Source organism: Argentina silus (genome assembly GCF_951799395.1).
Source record: "Argentina silus genome assembly, chromosome: 11".
Lineage (NCBI taxonomy): Eukaryota > Metazoa > Chordata > Actinopteri > Argentiniformes > Argentinidae > Argentina > Argentina silus.
This window is the reverse complement of record NC_139665.1, coordinates 3,995,736-4,023,646: the sequence shown is the minus strand read 5'-3', so window position 1 is coordinate 4,023,646 and position 27,911 is coordinate 3,995,736. Positions and strand designations below refer to the sequence as shown.

Here is a 27,911-nt window from a genome sequence, read left to right as displayed (position 1 = left end):
TAGTTTCTGCAGGAGAGCCTTGTAAATAAACCCAATGCAATGCTGCTCCTTCCTTCCAGTGAGGGATGACCCGCCCACCTTCTCACAGCCATTCTTCCAAAGCTGCAAACACAGCCTTGCTCCCCAGTGGTCCACGGCGGGGCTCTGACCCAGTGCCAGTTAGACATGCGACTGAACTCTAATCCAATACCAAATGGATGGGTCTGGATTACCACTTGGCCAACAGTGTCAAATCCCTCCCGTCACTATTGTTCGTGGCGAGGTTCTCTTCTCTAATCACTGCCAGCCACAGCACTGGAGGGAGAGGGGTTAAAGCCAGACAATTGAGCGAATAATGACTTCAATTAGGAAATCCAGGGGCTTAGGCAGAATTAGGGAGCAGAGGACCCTGCAAGCTGCGCCGCGGCCCAGAGAGGCAGAGTGCAGGGCCACACAGAGGACCGGGATGAGATGAGCCAAACCCGCGGCTTAGCGGGCAGAGCTGCTGAGATATGGGGCCAACAATGTCAATGCTAAAGTGGCTAAACGCTAAAGTGGAGGGAAATGAATGCCGTGTGTCTCATGAAGAACATCTCAGAGAGAGAGAGAGAGAGAGAGAGAGAGTATGAATTATTTGAGAAGACACTATGTGTTGGTGTGTGTATGTGACAATGTGTTCGCTTAAACTGCACATAGGCGGGATCATAAATAGTTTCAAATTGTTATCAGGTGCCCTGGCAGGCAAGTGGAACATGAAATTACAGAAAGTAAGCTAGCCTCATAAATAAATCTGTGTTTAATGAGCCTGCTGTGCATCCCCCACTGTACCCCACCCGAGAGAGAGAGAGAGAGAGAGAGAGAGAGAGAGAGAGAGAGAGAGAGATCCCGCATATAGCTACACCACAGATAAGAGTCACTTTAGTTTGACTGCTTCAATCCTTTTGAAATCAAACTTTCTGAAATGTAGAAGATTTGCTAATCTAAACCCTTGTTCTCTGTCCTCGTCCCTCTCTGTCTCTGACTGCATCCCAGGTAAGAACCACGTGATGTCTTTGACCGGCGTGCCAGGCCCCAATCATCTTCTGCCACAGTGTGAGCTGGCTGATTTGAGGAAAGTGGCAGACAACGAGGAGAGAGAACTTGACCCCTGACCCCTCTCTCATTAGGAAGTGGTGTGTCTGCCAATCTTCCTTCTGTGCCCCCCCTACACACACACACACATTCCTCCTATCTCTGACTCTTTCTCTCCCCTCTCTACCAGTGTACATACCAGTGTACATTTGGACAGAATGGGCATGTGGCTCTCATCAGGGCGGCTTCATGGCCCCGCCTCCACCTGGGCGGGGGGGCTCTCATCAGCGTGGTTTGTCTGAGATGCTCTGTGCCCCATGGGGAGGTAGTGCGTTGAGACGGCAAGGTAATGATCCCACTCTGCAAGGCAGCTCTAATCGGCTCTGATTGACAAGTGGGGTCTACTGTCAATTTACATTTTACATTTATGGCATTTAGCAGATGCCTTTATCCAAAGCGACTTACAACAAATGCATTTGTTTAAGTAAGTGAATCATCTATCCAACAGACATCATAAGACAATGTAATCAATGCTCATACCAGGGGCCATTGGCAGTCGTAATGCTAGAAGCCTTTGTGTGTATATATATATATATATATATATATATATATTTTTTTTTTTTTTTTTTTTTTTCAGGTAATGTTGAAGCAGAGAGACAGCTATAGAAAGGACTGCAGTTGAATATGTACACAGTGGAGGGCTGTGGAAGAGAGCATGATGAGTAGTGTAGTCTTTTAGTTTGGACTACAGACAAAAGATAAACAGACCAAAACAAAGATTTACGGTTGAGAGAGAGAGAGCTTTTTACTTAATTTAAAAAAAATGTAGGATTGGAAATGGTGGTAGGAGATGTGTTTAGAATGCTCTTAAAGGAAGGGGCTAAAGCACAAACAAATGCTTCACCAATAACCTATAAGCACAGTTATTTAGCTATAGTAGTTATTTAGTTTGTGTTGAACTGATTTGAACCAAATTATTGGAAACTATAACAACATAAATTACCAATGCAGATACTTCTGTTGTCTTTTTCATTTCCTTATTAGGCAGCTGATCTTAGAGCTCTTACTGTACGTCACAGTTAGTAATTAGACACACATAAAGTACTGTAGTTATTCATCACCTGTAAAGCTGTTCCATTTTGCCAGTTTTATTAAGATTGTCAACATTGCAGGATATATATATATATATATATATATATATATATATATATATATATATATATATATATACACATATCATCTGAACAATTGCTTTAAGAAATACGTTTATTTATTCGATTTTCTGTCACACAGTCTGTTTTGGAAACAGTAAGCAGATTAGTCTTCACAGAGTACACCTCTAGAGGCTTACGCTCAGTAACAACTTGGTTTGGCAGTGTTATTCTCCCTCCCACACATCGCTACACATGTTCACTGATATCAAATAGAAAAAAGGACGACAACCATTTAAGGACAACAACAATAATATTGACAATAAACTTTGATTACGATAACAATAAATATGGTTTTGACTTAAGTGCTGATATGAGGGTAAAATGAAACATAGACTCACCAAACACTTTATTAGGAACACCTGTACACCTTCTCATGGTGGAGGTGGTGTGATGGTTTGGGGAATGTTTTCTTGGCACACTTTGGGCCTGTTAATACCAATCAATCATCGCTTGAATGCCACAACCTATTTGAGTGTTGTTGCTGACCATGTGCATCCCTTCATGGCCACAATTTACCCATCTTTTAATGGCTACTTCCAGCATGATAATGCACCATGTCACAAAGCAAAAGTCATCTCAAACTGGTTTCATGAACATGACATGAAATGACATGAAACATGAATCCAATAGAACACCTTTGGGATGTGGTAGAACGGGAGATTCACAGCTTGAAAGTGCACCTGAAAAATGAACAGGAATTGCGTGATGCAATCATGTCATCATAGACCAGAATCTCAAAGGAATGTTTCCAACATCTTGTGTGAATCAATGCCACAAGGAATTGAAGCTGTTTTGAGACCAAAGGGAGGCCCTACCCAGTATTAGTATAGTGTTCTAATAAAGGGAGGCCCTACCCAGTATTAGTATAGTGTTCTAATAAAGGGAGGCCCTACCCAGTATTAGTATAGTGTTCTAATAAAGGGAGGCCCTACCCAGTATTAGTATAGTGTTCCTAATAAACTGTTCGGTGAGTGTATTTGGCGGCATTAATGAAGTGTCTGAGTTACACACACACACATGTAAATCCCCAGCATCATGATAAGGTACCTAGTCCTAGGACAACCATTAAAAGCCCCTGGTCACATACAGTATGTATGTCAGAGGCGGTTATTACAATGATTTGACAATGGTCTTCGAGCAGCCTGTCAGTCATTGTCACTCTAACCAAGAGTGCTTCGTTGTGCTCTCACTCTGAGGTACTCTGTTGTCTTGTCAGTATCCGTGCCGGCCTCCGTAGAGCCTACGGCCTGTCACAACCACTGTCTGGGCTTCCCTCAAGGACTCTCTTCCACCCAAACACTGGGCAAGCCTGTGTCTGTCGTCCTGTTGTCGTCTTCTGCACCAGACCCATCCTAGCTTCATCCCTCTATCCCACACTGTCCTGTCCACTGTCTCCCGGGTGTAGGGTGAGGTTGGGTTATCTCTGATGCTCTCCAGAGTCAGGGGGACTGTTGGGGGAACTGTAGGGGGAGATGGAGGTGGGCTGGAGGAGGGCAGAGGCTTTGCTGTTGTCCTTGCCTTCTTCTTGCTCCAATGTTGCCACAGCCCCTCCTCCTCCTCCTCCTCCTCCCTCTGTTCTGTAGACCTCCTCAGAGCCCCGTCCATCCTCGCTGGACTCAGCATCCTCTGAGCCTGACAGCAGCTCCTCATCATGATACTCAGCCACGTCCACCCCTCCCGCCCCCTCGCCCGCCCCCTCGCCCGCTCCCTCACCTTCCCCCAGCTCTCTCATCTGACTGTGGTGCTTGACGTGGTAGCGCTGGTTCTGAAAGAACTTGATGATGGTGTGTTTGGGCAGGTCCAGCTGGGCAGACAGAGTGTGGATGGCCTCCTGGTCTGGGTAGAGCCCCATGTCCCCAATGAAGCTCTGCAGGATGCCCAAAGCCTCTAGGGAGATCCTGGTCCGGGAGCGTGGCTTTTTGGCCCCGCCTCCACCTCCGCCACCACTACCACCGCCCTCACCCTGCTCCTCATCCTCCTGGCACCGCGGATCAGGTTTGGGAGTGGGCACTGGCTCCTCACGCATGGGGGATAGGTCCTTCATGGGTGGCAAGGGCTGTCTGTGCAGTGCCTGTTGAGAAAAGGAGGTGTCATTGAATCACTCGAGTTGAGAAAAAAAAAAAAAATGTCGTCCATATTTGAAGTCTAAATATGATTAAAATATCTGCAAAATGTATTAAAACCTTCAACACTGGCAAACGACTACTATCCACAGTTCTCATGATGCTCATTTTAAAAACAGAGACACAGATACAGGCAAGAAGCAAGTTACTAGCAGAAAGCTCAGTGACCAGGTCCCAGGCCCATCACACCACCAGGCCCATCATTCTAACCCTATTAGACAGGGTGGGGTGCCTGAACGCCCAAACACTGGAATGCAGAGCCATAAATCTGTGGTACATCAAAATTAAAGGACCTAAATAAAGATAATAGTAATTCTTTTTTCCCCTTCAATAATAACAGGGTATGTTTCAAATAATATTGAGGTTAGGCCAGACTTTGGAGTATTTCTAAATGCTCTTTAGAGAGTTGGTGGGGAAAGCCTTTACAGGAAGTGTGTGGGCTTGTCTTTCTCTATTTTCAGCATCTTGAAGGAGACAAATATGACAAATAAGTGACAGATAGGGGGATGAGTAGAAACGCTGTGTTTTGCACCACATTAAGGGTTTCAGTCACTCTTACTCTCACTCTCACTCTCTCTCTCACACACACACACACACACACACACACACACACACACACACACACACACACACACACACACACACACACACACACAGAAATGGGTGTGTCATAAATAAATTACTCCTTGGTTTTCTACCCAAAAAATAAACTTGTTGGGCAACGCAACTCTTGAAATACTTGAACAACAAACCCATTAAGGCCATTCACTGTACAATGGTGAAGGCAATCCCAATGACAAAATATCTCTCAAGTCTTAATTGTTTCTCTTTGTAATTACTAATGCAAAGCTCTGAGATGAGTCTCATCAGGCTAAGTAGTCAGCTGTGAGGAGAGGCTGACAGAATGGTGAATTATGCAGCTGCCCTGGTTAGGGAGGGTCCTCGTGGTCCTGGGGGGGTCAGGGGTGCTGTTGTTTTCCTCAGATACCCTCAGTAACATACTGATTAATATGTAATGATCATAAACCAGCTTTCTGCATGAATTCACCTTCACTGTAGATCAGAGAGATGTTAATGTGTTGTTATGCCTTTGTTTGTGTGTGTGTGTGTGTGTGTGTGTGTGTGTGTGTGTGCATGTGCGCGTGTCAAATCAAATCAAATCATATTTTTATTTGTCACGTACATCTCATACAGACGTAATTGCCGTAGTGAAATGCTTTGTCCTCCTCGCTCAACAACAAGAGTCAGCAACCATCAACAGGTCAACCATACAATATAACATAGTCATAAACGTACAAGTGCAATAATGTGCAATAATGTCAGGTGTGCAATAATTATGTGCAATAATGTCAGATGTCTTCTGATCAAGGGGCGGAGGGGGAGGGCAGGGGGGGGGGGGGGTATAGAGCGTATGGACTATGGAGAAGGAAAAAAACAAACGTCCGTGTTTATGGGTTAGGGTTAGGGTTTAATTTGGATTTTATTTTTGTACCCAAATGTACTTTATTTCGATTTTTTTTGAGGTAGTGACGGTTGAGCGCGAGGGGGGGTGGGGGGGGGTGTATGTGTGTGCGCAAGTATGCACGTGGCTGTGTGTGTGGCAGCCCATGTTTGTGGGTATGTTTCTCTCCGGATGCTCTGGTATGCAGGCCCTAGACCCTTAGTGCACATCCATGAAGACTGTGCATTGTTACTGTATGTGATGTATGTGACAATTAAAGTCATGTGATGTGTGTGTGTGTGTGTGTGTGTGTGAGTGTGTGTGTGTGTGCCACAGCTGGGACACATGTGTGGTGTGTTGTTGATCCCGAGGCTATGGGGTGTGGAGCACAGACATGGGTGGGGGTCTGCGCGGGGAGTTGAGCAAAGTCTTCAAAATGACAGCGAAGCATCTGCAACCACCCCCTGTGCAGAGAGAGACAGAGATACCACCCAGACAAGGAGCTGGCAGTGCCTATTGCATGACATCATCCGTGCCCCCCTTCTCTGTATCCAACTCCTTTACTTTGTCATGTAAAGCGTTGTACTGTTTTGCACCACATTATAAAAAAATGTCTCTCTCTCTCCCTCTCTCTCTCTCTCTCTCTCTCTCTCTCTCTCTCTCCCTCTCTCTCTCTCTCTCTCTCTCTCTCTCTCTCTCTCTTTCTCTTTTTTTTTTAAATAGCTCTCTCTTAATAATAATCCTCTCCCTAATTCCGCGACACTCCCTTACACCTCTGCTTCCCTGTAGGCCTCTGACGTCGTAGGAGAGCACTGGAGGAATGTTTATGGTGTGACCACAGCTTCCTTCCTTCCAGTGATGCTTGCTTATCAACACAAGAGAAAGAAAGGAGGGAGGGGGGAGAGGATATAGGGGGGAACGAGGGAAGGAGAGAGGGAGACAGAAGAGAGCGAGAAGAGTAAGAGAGGGAGAGAAGAGGTCTCAGACCGGTGTCTGAATTGAGAGGTGGCTGCCTGGTCGAGGCCCCTCTCAGGTAATACCACAGCCAACAGCCTTATTAGAAAAAGACAACAAGCTCATGGCCACACATGAAGAGAGGATCTCTAAGCAGCAGTGACAGACCACAGCCGGGGTAAGCAACCGCGTCCACGGTTGTATGGATACAGTTGGCTTTTGCTACAGCACAGCACTAACACGATTCTTAGAAACAAGAGTTGCCCACATCTACACGACAACCTCCTTCACACTGTTCCTTCATCTTCCCCCTGTGAGTGGCAGCTGTGTGTCTGACCTGTGGGTCTGGGGGCATGTGCAGGATGGTGTGGAGCCTCTCGTTGTGGTGGTGCCTGGACTCCTCCTCGTAGACCAGGTCCCGCTCAGCCTGACAGAGCACCAGGAACCGCCGGATGTTGCACAGGTTCTCCCACAGAGTACGGTTGTCCGGGCTCGGGTTCTCCTTCCAACGCAGCAGCTCACACAGCCAGCCCTGAGGGACGAGAGAGAGAGAGAGAGAGAGAGAGAGGGAGAGAGGGAGAGACGGGGGGGGGGGGATCAGTGACTTCTCAAAGTTTGTAGCAAGTCATTGCAATAGAGGGTTCGAGAAAGAGGGCAGAGAGAGAGAGAGAGAGAGAGAGAGAGAGAGAGAGAAAGAGAGAGAAAGAGAAAGAGAGGGAGAGAGAGAGAGAGAGAGAGAGAGGGAAGGCAGAGGAGAACAACTGAGAGACAAGTTCCAGATGAAAATGCTGTGAGGCTGAGAGGGAGAGGCAGAGGAAAGATTTGATTATCTCCGCTAGACTGGCCCAGGCTCTGACACCAGCTGTTGTTTGTGCACAGTTTCTCCCAGCACACAGTGTTAATAACCTGATCAGCGCTCCCTCTCTCCCTCTCTCCGGGGAGGGGCATGGCCAGATGCAGCAGATGGGGTCACTGAGCCATGACCCCTCACTGAGATCCAGACCTGCGAGACCATGCCCCAATCCAGCAGTAGCGTACACACACACACACAAACACGCGCGCGTACACATACACACAAACACGCGCGCGTACACACACACACACACACACACACACACACACACACACACACACACACACACACACAGCATGCAGCACGCATGTGCACGCACACACACACACACACACACACACTTTCCTTCTGAAAATGATAGGGTTATTCTGCTACTTTATATTCTATACGGAAACATGGACAGTCAAACCACCAAACAACATCATCAGTCTGTATCTCACCCAGATGACAGCTTTCACAAGTCTACTGTGTACCCCAGTCCCTGAGACAGTGAAGAAAATCAGACAAATCCACATCACCTCTCCTCTGCTAACCCTGAGAGAGGACAGACTCTGACTGGTTACTCACGTCACAACATTTCTGAGCCCCACCCCACCCCGCTCCGAGATGACTATCTCCTCAGCCTCTCCCAGAGTGCCACAAGGCCATGTCCTGTGCCTCAACATAAACAGAGTAGAAGGGCTGGGGATGGAAGGCATTTACAGCCTCTTTGGTGAGGACTCCCACCAGCGTAACACGGCTGAGCGTGAGTGTGCTGGCTGAGCGTGCCAGACTGCTCCTTTTATCTCGCCCCAGCCCCAGCCCCGGCCCCAGCCCCGGCCCCCAGCCCCAGCCCCGGCCCCGGCCCCCAGCCCCAGCCCCGGCCCCGGCCCCGGCCCCCAGCCCCAGCCCCGGCCCCGGCCCCCAGCCCCAGCCCCGGCCCCCAGCCCCAGCCCCAGCCCCGGCCCCGGCCCCGGCCCCCAGCCCCAGCCCCAGCCCCGGCCCCGGCCCCGGCCCCGGCCCCCAGCCCCGGCCCCAGCCCCAGCCCCGGCCCCGGCCCCCAGCCCCAGCCCCGGCCCCGGCCCCAGCCCCGGCCCCAGCCCTGGATGCCCGCATTGTATATCTGCCAACAGAGACATGATGGTACTGTACACTGCGCTCACAATCAGATACCACAGCCTATCATACCAACCAACCCACTAATCGCTCCATTATTTTCTACATGCGTGTGTGTGTGTGTGTGTGTGTGTGTGTGTGTGTGTGTGTGTGTGTGTGCGTGTATGTGTGTGTGTGTAGTCAGATAGATGGGCTTAACCAACATAGTTAATCTCCTTGGTACTTGATACCCCTCACAGTGGGCAGAGTAGAACGTAGGGTTATGAGTGTTTGTACGCTGACCTGGCTCTTGTTGGCGGCCACCTTGGCGAACAGCGCCTGGGACACCTTGGCTCTCTTCATCTCCTGCTGGATCTCATCGTAGATGGAGGAGGTGATGTTGACCTGAGACTCCAGCTTCAAGGGCAGCTCAGCGCTGGGCAGGGGGGGCTTGGTCTGCAGGGAGAGGGCGGAGGAGGAGAGAGGAGGAGAGGGTCAGCGGATGGGGTGGGGGGGGGGGGGAGGGGGTTAACAGAGGCAGATTGTTTAGTGAGCAGGACTGACAGGGCATCAGGCAATCCTGAACCGTCCCTTGTTGACTAGGTCCCTACAGAGAGTGTCTGTGTTGGTTTATGTGTGTTGGTGAGGGTGTATCTGTGTGTGCTCAATGTGAGTGATGCATGCCTGTGTTCTTCACGGTCTCCGTGGTAATCCTGAGTTGAACTGAACATGTGTGCCTGAGCGCGCGTGTACCTGTGTGATTCGCTGGCCAGAGGAGCCGGAGTTCTGATTGGGGGGCTGAGCTAAGTTGGGGTTCATGCTGCGTTCGCGCTCCTCCAGGTAAATGCGTTCGCGTTCACTCTCAGGGAGGTTCAGGAAGTTCTGCATGGCCTTCAGGTTAACCAGGAGAGACTGGGAGGAGGAGCGAGGGTCCTCCTCTTTCCGAAGGATCTCAGACAGCAGGCCCTGAGACACACATGTACAACCCAACGTCAGAGCAAGGAAGAGGGGGGGGGGGGGGGGGGTTCCACAAGGCCTGTTTCAGACTCCAGTATCATGGGAGCAGTGACGTGTAGGAGGGGACAGCAAATGGAGAGTGGACATCGTATTTTATCGTGTTTTAAATAAAGTTTATGAAAGAAAAAAAACCTGCACTCACTGGAGATACTCAAAATGTACACACAAATATTTATTCCATTTGCAGCAGGGGCCAAGAACGGACACACTTCGGCATTTGCCTTCCTTCCTTTTTGCACAAACGCAGAAGGAGGCGAACCCAGAAACACATCCGTTCTTGACCCCTGCTGCAAATGCATTAAATATTTGAAGTAAAGAGTATTGAGTATTTTTGTGTGAGTTTTTTCTTTTAACCCTGCACCCGAAGAAGTTGAGCACGCCATCCCCAAACTTTACCAGGGAATTGGTAGAAAAAATACAACCACAATATCTTTATGTGAATCTATAAGGCTTTGTCAAAAGTCAGTATCAGTGCCATGGGATTATATTCAGCTTTCATTAACCTCAGGGGCTACATGGTGCTACAGCCTACATATTGATCTTACACAAATTGTGATTAGTTAAATGCCCTGTCGTTCAGAAGCAAAAGTGGTAAATAGTTGACTGACCTGTGTGCGGTTGAAGGCCACCCTGGCAAACACAGCCTGGGAGACACTGGCCCTCTTCAACTCATCGCGGACCTGCTGGTAGATGTCCGGGGACACCTCCACAGTCGGGGGGTTGAGGCCAGGGTCGGAGGGCCCGCCGAGGGCCTTGCAGACCCGAGGGATGGGAGGGTGGTTGAGGAACTGCTGGTTGATGGCCTGTGGGTGCTGGTGTGCCAGCAGGCGGCTGACAGCCAGCTGTTGGTTGATGAGGTCGGCCATGGCCAGCTGCTGGCGTACCAGCTGAGGGCTGAGCTGGGGGGAGAGGAGCCCCCCTGGGCCCAACAGGGTTTGGAGGGAGGCCGGAGGGGTGGGAGGGGGTCCCTGGCCACGCAGCGGTGGGCTTTGGTGATGCTGACCGTGAGGCGAGGGCTGCTGGGACGGGTAAGGGAGAGACTGTGGTGGGGTGGGGGTCTGGGGGTCTCCCAGCCCACCCTTGAAGGTCAACTGGGAGGGCGTGCGCTGTCCCAAGACACACACGTCTGCCAGGCTGTCTCTCTCCACTGCGCACACAGACACACAGCGTGGTGAGGATTGGTCTAAACAGCTCACAGTGCCATATTGATTGATATTGAGAAAGTAACTACTCACTACTCACCTTTAATGTCAGCTTTATCCCGTCCTGGCCACATCTTCTCAAAGTATTCACCTGTAGTGAAACCAACAACCACATGTGAGACCATACAGTGCACCGTGTGGGGGAGTAGTTCCACTACAGGCAGCTCTGTTTTCAGTAGTTAACTCCTTTTTCGTGACGTCGTATATCTTCCCACACTGCTTCCTGTCTTCCCACACTGCTTCCTGTCTTCCCACTCTGTGACCACCTCACAATTTCTTTCTCTCGAAGAGCATTTCAGCCGTGCACCTTCTGTTGTACAGGCTGGTCATCTGTCAATAACTGACTCGCGTGTCTCATACAAAGTAGTTTCTATGTGGTGAACTACTTATTTGTTTAGAGTAGTTCAACTTCTTCCATTGGACAGTAATTGGTAACCTAGTTTAATACATTTTCAGAGTAGCTTCCCCAACACTGACATGTGTGCATTACAGCAGAGAGCATAGCATCCCTCTATCCATCCCTCTCCGTCCAATCTGACTGACAAGTAGAGCCTCCAATCAGATTTAGGAGGCATCTTTACGGACCCAATGGCAACTCTTTCTCCTTCCCCCTGGTCCCTCCCTCAGGACCCACATCTGGAGGGCTGTAGTCTGTTTGTCTGTGGGGGCCTCAGAGCAGAACTAATGCTGTGGGCTGTATGTAACCTGACCCCTCCCTCCCTGTCAGACCACAGGGAGTATTTATCATCTTCTATCCCACTTAACCCACACTTCTATCTGTGTTTGGGCTCCGGTGTCAACTTTGATCTGCCTTTTTGGTGTAATTACGCTGCTTTGGGTTTGGGCTGGGGGGGTTCAAGAGGGGGGACACGGTCCACTGTGAGGTGGAGGAGCAGCACAGGGGGTATGTGGAGGGAGCAGGGTGGAGGTATGGGGGTGGAGGTAGGGGGAGGGTGGGTGTAAGAGGAGCTCTCAGTTTGGGGTGGAGGGTGGCTGCTTTTGATTAGAGGTTAGAGTGTTTAGTTTTCTATGCTATATTAAGGGTGACATTAAAGGATAATGTGAACCATGCGTCATGCTCTGAGTTTCTAATACTGCCCACCCCCCTGACGACTGCTGAGCTAGAGGTCATCTCAGGGAACAACTCTCTCAGTTGTGGAAACACATTCACCACAATGGGCTGGTCACTGCCGGTCAGCGTCATTTACCGTCCAAGAGGGCATGACTCTGGCCAAAAAAATAAAGGCCAGAAAATTTCCACTGTCCCTGCCAATGACAAAGAGTTTTTTTTTGAGTATGAGAGATTGGATTGGACTTGTGAGGGTGGGTTTCTAGGAGAGGAGAGAGGGAGTGGGGTGGAGAGGGGCGGACTCACCTTTGATCCGTTTGTACTTCTTGTACCAGCGGCCAAACTCCTGGCACTTGGAGGTGGAGACGTTGGCGTAGTATGAGCTGTTCACGATGGCAGAGATCATAGTCTGAGGGAGAGGAGAGGAGAGACACGACATACTGTGTGAGGAAGGTGGAGATGCACAGCCCTCCAGTAACACACAGTCAAACATTACAGAAGAACTACGCCTGCCACAAGCCACACACACATCGGAAAATCCTCAGATAAACGGCAATGAGTCATGAACACACACGCACGCACACACACACAGACACACACACATATACACACCCACTGACTTATCCACAAGGATACGGGTAAAGACAGATCGTTTATGATTGATTAGGGCACCACCCACATACTTTGCTTTTAATTACTAATTACATCATAACTCAGAAACATAAATCTGAACACAAAATGACATACTTTCAAGAAATGATTAAGGGGTGTGTCTGAGTGTGTGTAAAATGTGTGACTGTGAGTGTTTATGGATCTGCTGTGTGTGTGTGCGGGCGTGCGTGTGTGTAAATGTGTGTGTCTTTCCACTGGGTGTAATTGTTTTTTATACCAGAGAAAGTGGATTAGGACTGCAGTTGTTGATTCAGCGCTAGGCTATGCTAGGAGGCTAAGATGGTACCTGAGAGAGAGGACACTCCTTGGCAAGAATACTCTGGTTCATCTCCTTCAGTAGCTCTTTGAGGGCATTCCTCACAGTGGCATGGTTCCACTGCTCAGAGGGCAGATCCTCCAGCCTGGCAAAGCTGAAATCAGAGAAATCCATTCACTTCACTATCAAACCATGTCAATGGAAATGACAGCGAGACAATCTGTTCCTTTGATAACTCATTGATAACCAGGGTGCTGTTTGATAGTGTATGCTAGTACACTACCATGGTAACACAATTAAACAAACATTATGAACGGTTTATGGGAATGCGCACACACACACACACACACACACACACACACACACACACACACACACACACACACACTGACCTCTGCAGTAGGATGCGAAGGGTGACCATATGGTAGACGTCCAGCAGCATGTCAGCCACCGTGGCCTCAGGGGCGTCAGTCAGGTAGTGTATGGGCATGGGGTTCCAGTGGCCCACTTTGATGATCCCTGAGGAAGGAACGCAGACCCATTACATCATCAACAAGCTGCCGTCCTACCCTTACGTGCATTGCATTCATCTGAATCATCTTTCAAGCAAGGAGAATAGAATGTGGAGTTTTGTTGTGTTGCTATCACTAGGCAACAAGAGTGTGTGTGTGTGTGTGTGTGTGTGTGTGTGTGTGTGTGTGTGTGTGTGTGTGTGTGTGTGTGTCTGTGTGTGTGTGTGTGTGTGTGTGTGTGTGTGTGTGTGTGTGTATGTGTCTGTGTGGCGTCTGTGTGTCTGTGTCTGTGTCTGTGTCTGTGTGTGTCTGTTTAAAGCAACACAGATAGAACCGCTCTCTACGTTTGTGTGTCTGTCCCCATAAACAACCTCTTCACCGCGGGTTGTAAACCCCACAGTTGTGGGAGTGATAACGCCTTATCTATTAATGCACGCTACTATTAAGCACCAATTCCTGGGGCCTGTCAGAGCCTTTTATAGCAGGGGATACGTGCAGGAGACAACAGCACAGACGGACAGGACAGTTCAAGGCTGGGCGTTGCGTCAAACGCCTATTAATGCCTGCCATTAAAACAGATTAATCATTGTTTGATTAACCCAAATAGATAGAGCTGAAGAGATAACTTTTGTTCGTCTCTAGATTTCTTCATCTGTTATGAATATGAATGAAAGTGAGAGTCGGGACATTTGATTCGTGTTCATACAAAGCTAATCTCTCTTGATCTCGAGTTTGTCTTTTGTGGATGTTCACTGCGGAGAGAAGGATCCACAGCCCTCCCTGCTGCCAACACAGTGCAGATTGAACACAGAGGTCTTCCTCTGTAGATGCATCTGACAATGAGACGCTTCCCCCTCCCTCTGCGTCTGAAAGGCATCCTGGGATGTGTACACAGACACATTCCCCTGGCCTTCCCCAAGACCATGGCTGGAACTGCAAAACTAAACAAGGCTAATCGCATTAGGATCTGCTAAATCAAACACAGACGCAGACCAGCCCCAGCCTGCCAGCCCCCCTCTGTCTCTCTCTCTCTCTCTCTTTCTTGTGTGTGTGTGTGTGTGTGTGTGTGTGTGTGTGTGTGTGTGTGTTATACGTCTATCTGTGTATGTCTCGATTGCACATAGAGCATAGAGATGCTTGGGCCAAGGGGACAGAGGCTGGTTTTTAAAGGCTGTGGGAGTTGAATAAGCATACTGACATGAATATCAAAACCAAACACCAGGGAGTTCAAATAAATTGGTGCATGATGTCAGACTTAGTAGTTAGCTGTTAGTCATAGTTATGCATCTATTTCATAATGACTGAATGATGCCTGTATCATCTCACAATCATATCTAAACATGAATCAGTGCATACAGCTAGCCTCATGTCATGTAATTTTTTGTTTTAGACAAAAACATTTTTTTGGTCTTTTTTTTTTTTTTTTTACCAACATGACTGACTGACCAAATGGATATCAGGTTTTGACCAAAACATGATGACTGTTGTTATTCTCTGACGCCTAAGAATACTCCTCTGCCCACATGCACCATCAAAAGCATATAATCTAAATAAGCAATATATTCCTTTTAATTACCCTGTGGTCGAATTATAGAAAGATAGTGGTGCCCGAAAGGAAGGTTTAAAAATACACTGTGGCCAAAGTTATGCAGGACACAATTCAATCAGGGAGAAAATAGCAAGGACTCAGCAGTGTAATTTTGGTCGTAACCGCACAGAGAGAAGAATGCACGATCTGAGCCAGAAATTATTCATTTAACATGAAAGCTTATTTCACATAACAAAAAGGATCCATAGACATGGGGGGGGGGGGGGGGGGTCCAGGGCGTTCCCAGCTTGGTTTTAGGGTCTGTGTTTATGGGACAGTGCTGGAATGTGAAACGGTTCTGCTGTTTGGATGACGGTCGTCGTCTCTGGGTTAACTGGGAAGGTATTTTGACCTTTGCTCCGAGTTTGTTCTGTCCTGCGTTGGTGTTTGACCGTGGTGTGTTTTGCAGATTTACCACCATGGCGGCAGCCTGGGATGGAGCATAACCTTTCTGGTTGCCTCCCATTGTGTTTTTTTTCAGTGTGTCTCTCGTCCCTGAACCACACACACACACACACACACACACACACACACACACACACACACACACACACACACACGCACAGACACACAAAGCAGTGTTTGTTTCTCACCTCGTGCCTGCACTGCTGAGTTGTGAGAGTAGCCCAGGGCCACTAGGGCTGTCTCCACCAGCTGTGTGAAGAGGATGTCCTTTCGCACCAATACAAACTCAGCATGTCTGTCACGCCCCTCTCCATCAGAGACAACGCCCCCGTCTGCCTGCTCCACTACACAGTGCACCGGGATCATCAGACCTACAACAGAGAGAGAGAGAGAGAGAGAGACAATGAGAGGGAGAGACAGACAGAGAGAGAGAGAGAGAGAGACAGAGAGAGAGAGAGAGAAACAGACAGAGAGGGAGAGAGAGAGACAGAGACAGAGAGAGACAGAGAGAGAGAGAGAGAGAGACAGAGAGAGAGAGAGAGAGAGAGAGAGAGAGGGGGGGGAGAGAGAGAGAGAGAGAGAGAGACACAAACAGAGAGAGACAGAGAGAGACAGAGAGAGAGAGAGAGAGAGAGAGTGAGAGACAGAGAGAGAGAGAGAGAGACACAGAGAGAGAGAGAGAGAGAGAGAGAGAGAGAGAGAGAGAGAGAGCATTGAATAGCAGTGAAACAACCATTTACATCAAGATCCTTATTGAACCCTTTCTGTCCTCTCGGTTACCTTTGTTCACCTCTCAAATAGTGCTGACACAGAGCGTCTCTCTCACGCACAATCATATTCACAATCAATTAAACTGTTGTTGATGGGATACAAACGTGATCTGGATAATGTCTCACAGTAGGATTGTTCTGGAACAGACAAGTCCCATAATTAGCATTAGCCAAGCCTGGCCCATGCACACCATTCCTCACTGCTCGTCCTCAAGGAGTTGTAATTCTGGTTGTAACTCTTACTACTCAATCAAACGACTGACACAGCCACGACAAATTAAACCCAGCCAAACCTAGCCTCCCATCAGGCACGCTATCTCCCAATAACTCAGCAGAGGAGATGTTATAGTGTGTGTGTCTGTGTGTGTGTGTGTGTGTGTGTGCGTGTGCGTGTGTGTGTGTGTGTGTCTGTGTGCGTGTGCGTGTGCGTGTGCGCGTGCGCGTGCGCGTGTGCGTGTGCGTGTGTGCGTGTGCGTGTGCGTGTGTGTGTGTGTGTGTGACATTGTATTTCCAGTGTATATGGGTCTTTAGACTGCAGTATTAGAGAGGGAGAGCGTGTGTGTGGCCCATTCCACACAGTAATGCTGTGGTTTTAAAGAGACGCGCTGATTTTCCTCAGTTCAAAGACAGCCTTCATTAACACTAGGAACCCACTCTAAGAGCCCTGGCTGTAAAAGGGAACCGTTCCCTCTTCCCCTCACCCTCCTCTCTTCCCCTCACCCTCCTCTCTTCCCCTCACCCTCCTCTTTTCCGCTCACCCTCCTCTTGTTCTGTCTCCCCCTTTCCTATCCATCCCCTTGAGCATTCTTCAACTTGTGTCTTAGTATGCCACTCAATGTGTTGTGGTGTTTGAGTATCTAAGTGTGCGTGTGTGTGCGTGTGTGTGTGTGTGTGTGTGTGTGGTCTTTGTGTGCTCCTGTACTGTACCTCCCAGGGGTCGTAGCGGGGTACTGTTGAGGCGTGTCCGTGCCCCCGTCGGGCTCCCGTTGACCTCCAGGCGACCCATCTTGCCTGGCGGGGGTCCATTTGGGTCCGGGCTGTCCCCTCTCAGCTCTGGACTGTCCCGCAGGCGCGGACTCTCACCACCACCCCGCTCCATCCCCCTCCAACCACCAGGGGGGACTCCCAGGAGAGCGTAAGGGCCTGCGGACAGGGAGGGTGACAGGCAGGCAAGAGCGTGAGGAGGAGGGAAGAGAGTGGGTCTCTACTGTTGACATTATTAGGTCCCCCCCTCTGTAAACTGTGAGAAGACTGCCTCAGCATTAAGTGTTGTGTGACAGCCCTGTGAGCTGTGGTCATCTCTCCATCGTGGCTCACATTGAAGACATTATTTTTTATTTACACATGACGAGAGTAGAGAAGGAGACGACCACAACAAACAAACACAAACCCGGCATCTGGGGGAAATCAAAAAGCCTTTATACATGTAAATAGTAGAGTCTGGTGGTGAACCCTGGTCTTCTGCTGTAGGTGTGGCTTTTAGTTTTCAGACAAGGTTATGTAGCAGCAGTTTATAACTATCTTTTTTTACATGAACCCTCTTCTGAAGAGCCTATACTCCATCCAAGGACTCCATACTCCAGACAAAGACTCCACACTCCAGACAAGGACTGCCTCTCTGTTGAGTCTGCTGACTGCCCCTCTACAGAAGTGTTTGTTTCACTAAAGTGGTTTTCAATGGCTCGATCATAAACCAATTCTGGCTCAAAAGCAGCACATGATAAAATGGCTCAAAAGCAGCACATGCAAAATTAATAGCTGCCTTTTAAAATACCCTTCCAAGACAAACAGAATATTGTATATGGAGGAAAGCAGCCCCCTCTGTTCACAGCAAGCCTAGCCACATCCTCTCCCCTCCCTAGAATTGGGGGGTGGGGGGGGGGGGGGGGGTCCCTTACTGACACATGGATGCCAAATGTAATCGGCTACACAACAACAGAGGCTGGAGCGGAAGACACAGTGTCACACACTGAACCTTCAGCAGCCTGCCATATCAAGACACAAAATAAACCTTAAGGATCAATGCTTTTTACATTGACGTATTATTAATTACAGTAAGTCTTTATTATTGTTTCTTCAGGAATACCCCCTAACACCTTCATAACGTCCCACACTAGAACTGATGGTTTATACATCGCTCTGTAAGTACTGTGGCACTGATCTCCAGCAGCAGCGAGACCCTGGTTTTACCGTTGGACTGCGTGTTTACTGACAGAGACACACCCATGGTGTCAGGACAGTCAGAGAACATCTGAATGAAGAGAAGAGAGGGAAATGAAGGGGAAACAAAAAAGGAGAATATAGAGGGGCTTGTGGCACTGGGTGACAATACGAAATTGAGAGGAGCTTTGGTGAATGGACCAAAAAAAAAAGTAAATGACTAACAAAGCCTATCCTTGTGTCAGTGCTCTAAGCACTAAATAATAATGTCTGTGTGTATTTGTTTAGAAGGGTAAACTCCTGGCTACTCTACAGAATAAAACCCTGTCATTGTAAGAAAATGACTCCAGCATTTCACTTTGCCAAGCCCTGAAGTTGTGTAAAATGTCCGTTTTGAAGGAGTGGGGTGGATGGCAAGGGGGCTAGAGAGACTTTTTTTCTCTCTGTACACTTGGCAGAGTAGTTCTATCGACTGAAGTGAAACTATATGTTTATCCAAATCAAAGAGGCACTTTGATGGAACCGCTAAATGAGTACATTTTTTTTAGACAATAGGTTTTCTCATGCTGAGACCGACCATGTTCATTCCCTATACAGAGAAAGAAAACTACAGTCAAAGTAAAATTCTAAATGTTGGCTTGTCTCTCGAATCTTTAATTTTTCAACTTTACACACGAAGGGAATGCCTTGGCCGATGCTCATGTAGGCCTAGCAGATAATTGCATTAATGGTCGTTGACTCGGGTACTGGGTATTTGCTCTCTTTGAGTCCATAGGTGCACAAAAAGCTCGCTCGGCTAATGGTGAAATTAGTGAACCGTCCCGTATAGCCGATTCTGTTCAGTTGTCTGGGATATAACTTGGTACCATACTGAAAACGCTCAACAATAAACTGCCTCAATTAACGTATAAGCCTCAGTTAAAATGTTGGCTAAATGCTGTTTAAAACAGAAGCATTTACGCAATATAATAGCCAATATATCAGTCGGTCTAAAAACGTGGGCCTATAGGCAAGGCCTATAGTTCGTTCCGTCATTGCTATTGGGCTACTGAGTGGCCTACCTATTTTGAAAGATTAAATGAAAAGCAAGCTATTAGGCCTAGTCATAATTATGACTACATATTAGTCACCAATGCTTATATCTCAAAGTTTGAGATACATATTAATTATTGGTGACTAGACGCAAAGACAAAATTAATTCATAAACATTCAGGATTGTTGGCCAACTTGATCACCATCGGATTACGCATTTACCTGACACCCGCCAAAGGCTCAATGTATTGTCCGTGCTTATTAATGATTCAAAGCAGAACATTTATTTTTAGGAATTCAAACAGAAAACAACATGTTCAGTAAGAAACGCACAGACTCCTCCTTTAATTAAAGTTATAGATTTCGAAAAGGTTTCAGTGTAAATACCTCAAACTAAATGTTGTTTCTCTTTCTGAATTCAAGACGTGCACATTAAATAGCCTAAGTTAGTTAATGTTAGACTGTGGATAGTGATTACATGACAGGCTACGTTATTAGGCTATGTACTACTAATAAAAGCCTACCAAAAACAATACTAATAATATTAACGACAATATATTAATAATAATATTAATAATAATATTAATAATAATAATAATACGAATACTAATACTAATACTAATACTAATACTAATGTAATGATAATATAGATAAGATACAGTTATCATTAATCAAATAAATACAAATGATCATGTTGTAAGTATTACATGAAATGTTAATGCCCATGGCAATATAATGCTAATTATAATGGTTTAATTATTCACATAATTTCCTAAAACATTTGGTGATTTAGTCACGAACTGATTGCAAGATTGATTCCTTGAAATTGTGGCATTTTCTATTCGAAGTACAGAATACAATCGTCTATAGGTAGGTATATTTTAGCTGTTAATCTTGTTTATAGTTCATAATTGTAAAAGCATAACGATGTTCATTGGCATTTGTGTTATTGCTGTTATTGCTGGTAGGGGCTAACATTTATCATTATTATTATTATTATTATTATTATTATTATTATTATTATTATTGATCATCATCATCATCATCATCATCATCATCGTCATCATCACCACATTTATAGACTAGGTCCCACTAACGTCGTATTATTAATGATAGGGTATATCAAGTACAAATCAGAATTACTGAAAAGTCACAAAAAAAGTAAGAAAAAAAGTTGTGACTTACTGTGTCTGTACCTCGCCTGGTTTTGGAGAAAGCTCTGTCCATTGATCATAAGTACTGAATCCAGGGTTGGACTTGTGGTTGTTTCGGGGAGCTGAACTTGGAAATCGGCACTCCGAGCTCGATGCTTCTCTCCGCGAGCTCAGCGACTGTGTGTAGGAGGCTGACAGAGCGCGAGCGACAACAGATAAGGCAGATAAGATATACGCCCTCTATGCTTGTTGGTGTGTGCGTGAGAGAGAGAGGGAGAGAGCGAGAGAGAGAGAGAGAGAGAGAGAGAGAGAGAGAGAGAGAGAGAGACTCACCGATCAAGCTCTCAGTTGCAGGGATCGAGCACACTACGCTGAATCTGGATGTACTGTTGCAAAGCTTCTACAATCCTGGGTGTTATTCCATCCAGCAGGCTCTTTCAGAGGATACTAGGAACACTTGCCGGGAGTGTAATAATACGCCAATACGGAACGCGCACCAAACGGGTATAAACGTAGGCCTATACTACAAAATATTCCGTGATTGCGCGCCCGGGCACTGACAGTCTCTGCTGACTCGCATGCGAGCGTGAGTGAGTGAATGGTGAGATGTAGGCAGGCTGCGACAGGGGACAGAGGGCAAAGGAGGAGGTAGCAGAGACAATCATTTGTTCTGGCGTTTGTAATATTGCATAGGCCGATACGGTCTTGGCAAATGGTGATCCAAACTATCTTGAGCTCCTCGCAACACTCACCAAGGAAGGTGATTAAGATTCCTTGGACTGCACATATCCCTTTAATTTCGATAATCCCAAGAAGCCTTTCTGACCCCTCACACAGTCCGTCATTCAATAACTTCATAAAATAGTGTCTAATTCATATTACAGTTATATTACATATTACGACCTTTTTCAACTGATTCAGCGACAGTTTTAGAATAGGCCAAGTCATTTTTCATCACACAAACTCGGCCAGGCATACCCATATCTGTAGGCTATTTGCGTAAAAAGGCTAGGTGAGGTGTTGTGAGGGGGGTTTTGTATCTAAGCGGCGGCCTGCACTGGTGTAGTATTTAACACTTGAAAAAAAATGTTTTACCTGTGATTTTTTTTTTATTTTTTTTATTTTTTTTTTTACAAATGCGAGAATCAGCTATAGATTACTAATTTCCGAAACAGGAGCTTCATGTTTCTTGTCCGTTTGACCGTGCTAATTGGAATGATTATACATTGTTATAAGTGGTGAGCGTGTGTGTGGTGTGTGTGTGTGTGTGTGTGTGTGTGTGTGTGTGTGTGTGTGTGTGTGTGTGTATGTGTGTGTGTGTGTGTGTGTGTGTGTGTGTGTGTGTGTGTAGTCCCGATGATGAGAATCAGTTTATACATTTTGGGTTACACGCTCAGAATTAGGCTATAGGCTATTAATTGCGCCTGTGCCCCTCTCCCTTACTGTCCATCACTGTTGGAAACATCTTTCGGACTTTTCATTTTATCCTCCTACGTTTTTTTCTTTCTGTCAACCTCAACCGAGTGTGTATGCTACAGTAAGCCTACATATATCAGTCCAATTATAAAATAACATGTGATAGGCTAGGCTTTAAATGTTAATAAGTCTATAGGCCTAGACCTATATGTTTTGTCTGTGTAGTATGTGCTATAGCCTACGGCATGCCCCGTTTTGTTCTCTATTATTAATAATTAAAATTATTTAGGCACATTAACAATATAATAATTTCCGTAGAATTTGATTATTGCATAGGCTAGTTTCCGTGCCATCTCAACGAGCTCGGATTGCGCTAGTCTAAAAAGGCAATAGGCTACATTTAAAACGGAAATCTAGAGTTTTAAAAGTCACCTGCTGTAAAACAGTTCCTCTTTGCTTTCGTATTTCAGATATAAAGTCATGCAACCTTAACACGTTTTTAATGTTGTGAGGCTATAGCTATATGTTAGGCCTCCACGTCACACACCGACGAAGGCAAATTAGCTGAATCGTTGGTGGAACACTGCCGCTGCACCTGAGTAGTTTTCATAGGCACATTTCATGTGTTGTCATGAGAGGATAGGTCACTTTATCCTCCCTCTTCGCCTGTGTTACAGCAACCGCCTGTGTGTCAGGAATGAGAAGATGTGGCTCAAAATTGTGGCAGCATTCGGCTACCAGTGCCATTTCTTTAATTTGAAAACAGCGCAACCCTATGGCCATGCCGATTCACCAAAATGCTTTCAAGCCCGACCAAGCCGTGCTTTTTCTAAAGGTAGCTTCAACATATTTAGTCTAAACAAGCCTCGTTCAAGACAATGTCTCGCCTTCACCCACCGACCCTGCTGTGACTCAGCGGTCCCCTATGACCCCTCCTTACCTGGGATGTCTGTGTAGTCTAGTAGCGTAGCTCACATTTCGTTCTTTGTTGACCTAGGCCTATCGTTGTTTCTGCTGCTTTTTCGATTACAACTCGTCTCAATTATGAATAACATTACATGTATTTTAACATCATGAGGCCTACAGCATAGGAACTTCATTTTTGGAGATCAACACGATTAATATATGCTAACCGAAAGTCACATGTATTGCATGATGTCTTAAAAAGAACAACGACATTCCCATATACAAACTAAAAAGCTTTATCATGATAGTAGCCTAACCACATTGGAAGAGAACAAACTTTCAGAGAAAAAACTTTCTTCCTTTACCACATTTTTATATTTCAAATGAATGTGAGTTCTTAGGTCAGAGGCTTCATTTCTGTTTGTAGGCTACTATGGAATAAGATATAGGGCTAGCCTCATATGCAGAATAAGATATAGGGCTAGCCTCATTCTTATATGCAGACACGGTCGCTCCTGACACATATTCTGTCTTTTTCTGTGAAATCAAAAATATGTGAAATACCTTTCCGCACGAAGGAAATAATCTTTAAAAAAGATTTGAACACATTATGAATATGCTTTATAATACAAGCACAAAACAATATATTAATAACAATAATCACAACAATAATAATAACGATAATAATAATAGTAATAATAAACACAATGTTGTATATTATTTTGTGCCATGAAAATATGAGTTCATTTCATCATTTGTAATAATAGTAAAACATTGTTGATCTATTATTATTCTATAAGGCTTTTTGCATGCACCGCGTGATTGTAGTCGCAACTAGCAGCAAAACAAAAAAAAGAAAAAAGTATTATAAAACAGAAACAAAAAGAGTAGTCATATCACCCAGTTCAGCTCAGCGTCATTCATGTTTAAATCATATGCATAACACATTTTCAATCTGTCTAAATACATTTAAAAAAAAATATGAACCGTTCATCATCTTCTCTCCCCGCATCGCATTTCATTTAATTGTGTCCATCACGTGATATGATGAGCAACATATCACAAAAGTGTTGGGTTTTTAGCCTGCTCTGTTCCAAACCACTGAAGGATCACTTATACATTTTGTGTAGAAAGATCAAGACAACTTAAGCCTACTTGGTATCTCAAGTGAGTAATACTGAGACAAGCATCAGCATACCACGCCTGTCTGTCTGTATTCCTGTTTGTCTATCTGAAATTTGCAAAACGTTTCACGTTTTTTTTTAAAATGTTTTATATTCATTTTATTAAAACAAAAGTTGATACGCAAATGAAGGGGCCTTCTGTTTCAATTAATGTTTGATAAATGTCTATTAAATGTTTATTAAATGTCATTGAAACACGTTGAATTATCAATAGTATATCACTGAATCTCCGACTTTGAGTATAAGGATCAATATTAGGAGCCATAGTGTTGCATCGTGTTAAACATGGCAGGGCAGTAATCTTATCTGTGCTCCAGGGATGAGCTGGACTTTGGTCCCATAACTACCTGTCACGTTTAGCTGGAGGTACTCAGATCATACAAATAGAAAGACCACAGTTTTCAGAGCCTTCACATGCATGGCCTGTAAAATGGCAGCACCGTTGATATTTTTCTAAACGAATGGTTGAACGTTGCATAATGATCATGATACTTGAGATGTCATAGTCAATGATTGACGCTATTGAAAATTGATGCACACAGTCTTGATATGTATTAATCAACAGCTATTCACTGTCATCTCACCAATCATCCACTCTGCATGCATGGGACCAAGATCTCCTGTAAGTCACCCCTCCCTCCCTCCCTCCCTCCCTCCTACTTACTTAACTTCACTCCTCTCCTTCATTCACCGCTGGCTCCCACCCTCCTCTCCTGTCCTCTATGGAACAGGGCCAGGCCTCCTCAGCAGCCAGTGAGGCTGTGTGAGGCCTCTCTGCCTGCCCAGCGTCAGGCTAAGTATCTCTGACAGCTAACCACACAGTTATTAACCCAGATCCACCATCACAGAGGCCAATGTGTGTGTGTGTGTGTGTGTGTGTGTGTGTGTGTGTGTGTGTGTGTGTGTGTGTGTGTGTGTGTGCGCACGTGTGTGTGTGTGTGTGTGTGTGGGGGGGGGGGGGGGGGGGTGCTTCACTCTCAATGACTGCTTTCACCAGAATCCAATGAAAACAGCACAGCTTTTTATACCTGAAGCTGTAAATATGTACTTGTTCAATTTATGTACATACATTTAAGTTTGAAACTGAACAAATTGGTTGATCCTTGAATATTACTGAAAGGACACCAGTGAAAGGGTATTAAATCAGATCACTGAATGATTATGGATAGATTTGTGTGTACTATGTAAGCCATACAATACCCTTTTTCCTGGTGACTTGGCACAGCTGGTGTAATTTAGTTTCTGTTAGGTCATTAGGAGGACCATATCAACATGTCAGCTACTGGCCTGTCGTCAGGGGGGCCTTAGAAGTGTGCTGGCTGACCCTCTCACCTCTGCCGACGCTGTGACTATCACGCAGCCTTTTATCCCGCGGAGACAATCTAAGGTGAGTCGTCTTTCAGACAGAGTGGATAGGAGGCTGTTTACTGTGGAAATGCTGCCCCCGTGTGGCAGCTGCTGGACAAGAGCAAGTGACAGGTGTTGGCACATAGGTGTTGGTCATAGTTTCAGTTCCACAGTTCAATGGTCACTATTTCTTAGTATTGAGCATGGTTGATGCGAGAGCAGGAGACATTTACTGTATATGGAGGACTCTTATATACTAATATAAACATACTAATGCTGACCTGTGTTTTTTTTTTTTCTAAAAGCTGAGAACTGGACATGGCCTCAAAGACCAGTGAGGAGCCACCTATATCAGCCATAGGATCCTTCTTTCATATTGACTGACCCGTTTCAAGACTCGGTGAGGACACTCAGGGGACGTTATATGTACCTCTCTCAGCTCACTAAGTGTGACATGCAGTAAACGACTGTAGTTCGCTGGACTGGTACATGGGTGTATGCCTATCTAATGCTCTTTTGCTATGAAACAGAAAGAGGCACATGATTTTCCCATTCCTAAACATGCCCATAGAAGCTGTTTTCTCCCTGCCCACAGTGGGCGGGTCTGTTGAACACCCGCAGTGTGCGATAATGATTGGCTGGTAGAGTCGATAGCTTGATTTACACTTTCTCTCCAGCTTGCCCATTGGATGCCACGGTGCATATGAAATAGCTTCCCCCCACTATTGATTGTTTTGGTTGAGCAGAGGGAGAAGTTGACTCAGCTGTTTTGTCCTCTCATTGCTCTGGAACGCAATCCACCTCATCTGGGCTGCCACAGTTTGGCAGAGGTCTTGGTTTGCACACCTGCCAGTGATATGAATGTGTGGTATGAAGTTTAATAGTGTGTATGTGTGTGTGTGTGTGTGTGAGAGAGAGAGAGAGAGAGAGAGAGAGAGAGAGAGAGAGACAGAGGGAGAGAGGGAGAGTGAGAGAGGGCGACAGAGAGAGAGAGAGTGTGTGTGTGTGTGTGTGTGTGTGTGTGTGAGAGAGTGAGAGAGAGAGAGAGCGACAGAGAGAGAGAGGGAGAGCGAGAGAGGGCGACAGAGAGAGAGAGAGAGTGTGTGTGTGTGTGTGTGTGTGTGTGTGTGTGTGTGTGTGTGTGTGTGTGTGTGTGGAGGAATGAGATGTGTTTGTGTTTTTGTGCGTCCTCGTGCTTGTCTGTTTTGCAATATTGGCAATGAAGTGAGGCAGGTGGATGGTGTGTGTGTTTGTGTTTGTCTGTGTATCGGCATTTGTGTATGTGTGTGTTTACTGTTGTGGGGGGGGGGGGGGGGGTATGGGTGGGGGTCCGGGCAGCCCTGAGCGGGGTCAATGGGCGATTGTTCAGTGCATCCTTTATGTCATGTAATCCCACTTCTCTTTTCTGGAAAACGTGAATAGCATTAGAATCACTGACTCAATTTTTGGATCTCATTTTCATGACAAAGCAATTGTCCAGTTTATAGACCTCCCGCGGGGTATAAAAGAGTGGGGGAGCGGTGACACAGCAGGCGCCACCTCACACAGACTTAAGGGAGACCACTCGGGCAGACTCAAACTATGTCAAAGATGGGCAGGGTGAGTACGGCCCACCCAGGGCCAGGGGAGAGAAAACAAGCTCTAGCAGAGGGAACACAATGACATCAGATGTCTTGAGGAGAACACACACCAACACCTGAAGGGGGGGGGGGAGGAGGAGGGGGAGGGGGAGAGGAGGGGGGTCTCGGATACTCTTAGATGGGTACTGATGGACTACTTCGTTTTGATGAAGTCAGAGAGTATTTAACCTTTATTTACCCCGGGTGAGTCTTGTTGAGAAGATAGAATGTCGTTTTCAAGAGAGAACTGGTCCAGATGTCGGGATGAGCGTGCATGCATTTTGGCATGAGCATAGACCCACTCTCAATGTGTGTATTCATCGTCATATGAGTGCGACCAAGCTAAATGCTAAAAACCCTTACGATGGTGCCCCAACTATCCCCTATGAGGGATCCGGGGGGACTGGGGGGGGTGTGTGTGGGGTGTGGGGGGGTGTGGGGGGTGGGGGGGGGTCAACAACGCCTCGCCACAACGCTCTTCTCTCCTTCCTTCCTTCAAGATTGTCTTCTATGAGGATAAGAACTACCAGGGCCGGCGGTATGAGTGTGACAGCGACTGCACGGACTTCCACTCCTACCTGAGCCGCTGCAACTCCATCCGGGTGGAGAGCGGCGCCTGGGTGGTGTACGAGAGGCCCAACTACATGGGCTACCAGTACGTGCTGACCCGGGGGGAGTACCCCGACTACCAGCGCTGGATGGGCCTCAACGACCGAGTCAGCTCCTGCAAGATGATCCACTTTGTAAGCCTCTGCCCACTCTGATGATGATGATGATGATGATGATGATGTATTTGACTTTGACCTTTTTTTGTTGTTGTGCGTAATAAGTGATCTTCAATAATGATGATGCCTCCGTTCAGAATCTCAGCTGTAAGATCTGTCTCATGTCCT

General features: G+C 46.5%; 3 protein-coding genes across 3 annotated transcripts in view; 2 read left to right on the top strand and 1 right to left on the bottom strand.

Moving 5' to 3' along the window:
- The window catches only part of acadl (acyl-CoA dehydrogenase long chain), a 402,840-nt gene that overhangs the window by 78,367 nt on the left and 296,562 nt on the right, over positions 1–27,911 (top strand). The gene's annotated exons all lie outside the window — the stretch shown is intronic.
- On the bottom strand, positions 2,180–20,662 carry LOC310811697 (DNA-binding protein SATB2-like). Its single transcript, XM_083679944.1, has 12 exons — positions 20,578–20,662; positions 17,128–17,343; positions 15,619–15,801; positions 13,318–13,444; positions 12,956–13,079; positions 12,304–12,406; positions 10,969–11,019; positions 10,335–10,873; positions 9,463–9,675; positions 9,013–9,165; positions 7,120–7,314; positions 2,180–4,335 (listed from the first exon to the last, which is right to left on the bottom strand). The coding sequence occupies exons 1-12, from the start codon at positions 20,624–20,626 to the stop codon at positions 3,682–3,684; spliced, it is 2,607 nt and encodes an 868-aa protein (XP_083536070.1). The 5' UTR covers positions 20,627–20,662; the 3' UTR covers positions 2,180–3,681.
- LOC310812121 (gamma-crystallin S-like) lies at positions 26,981–27,782 on the top strand (the record flags this gene model as incomplete). Its single annotated transcript, XM_083680542.1, has 2 exons — positions 26,981–26,998; positions 27,519–27,782. 2 exons carry the CDS (start codon positions 26,981–26,983, stop codon positions 27,780–27,782), a joined length of 282 nt encoding a protein of 93 aa, XP_083536668.1.

Coding starts and splice junctions, on each gene's coding strand:
- LOC310811697 (XM_083679944.1), bottom strand. CDS start 20,626: ATGATCAATGGACAGAGCTTTCTCCAAAACCAGGCGAGGTACAGACAC. Junction 15,802..17,127: donor CCCGCTACGACCCCTGGGAG/GTACAGTACAGG, acceptor TCTCTGTTGTAG/GTCTGATGATCCCGGTGCAC. Junction 9,676..10,334: donor TGGCCTTCAACCGCACACAG/GTCAGTCAACTA, acceptor TGTGTGTCTCAG/GGCCTGCTGTCTGAGATCCT.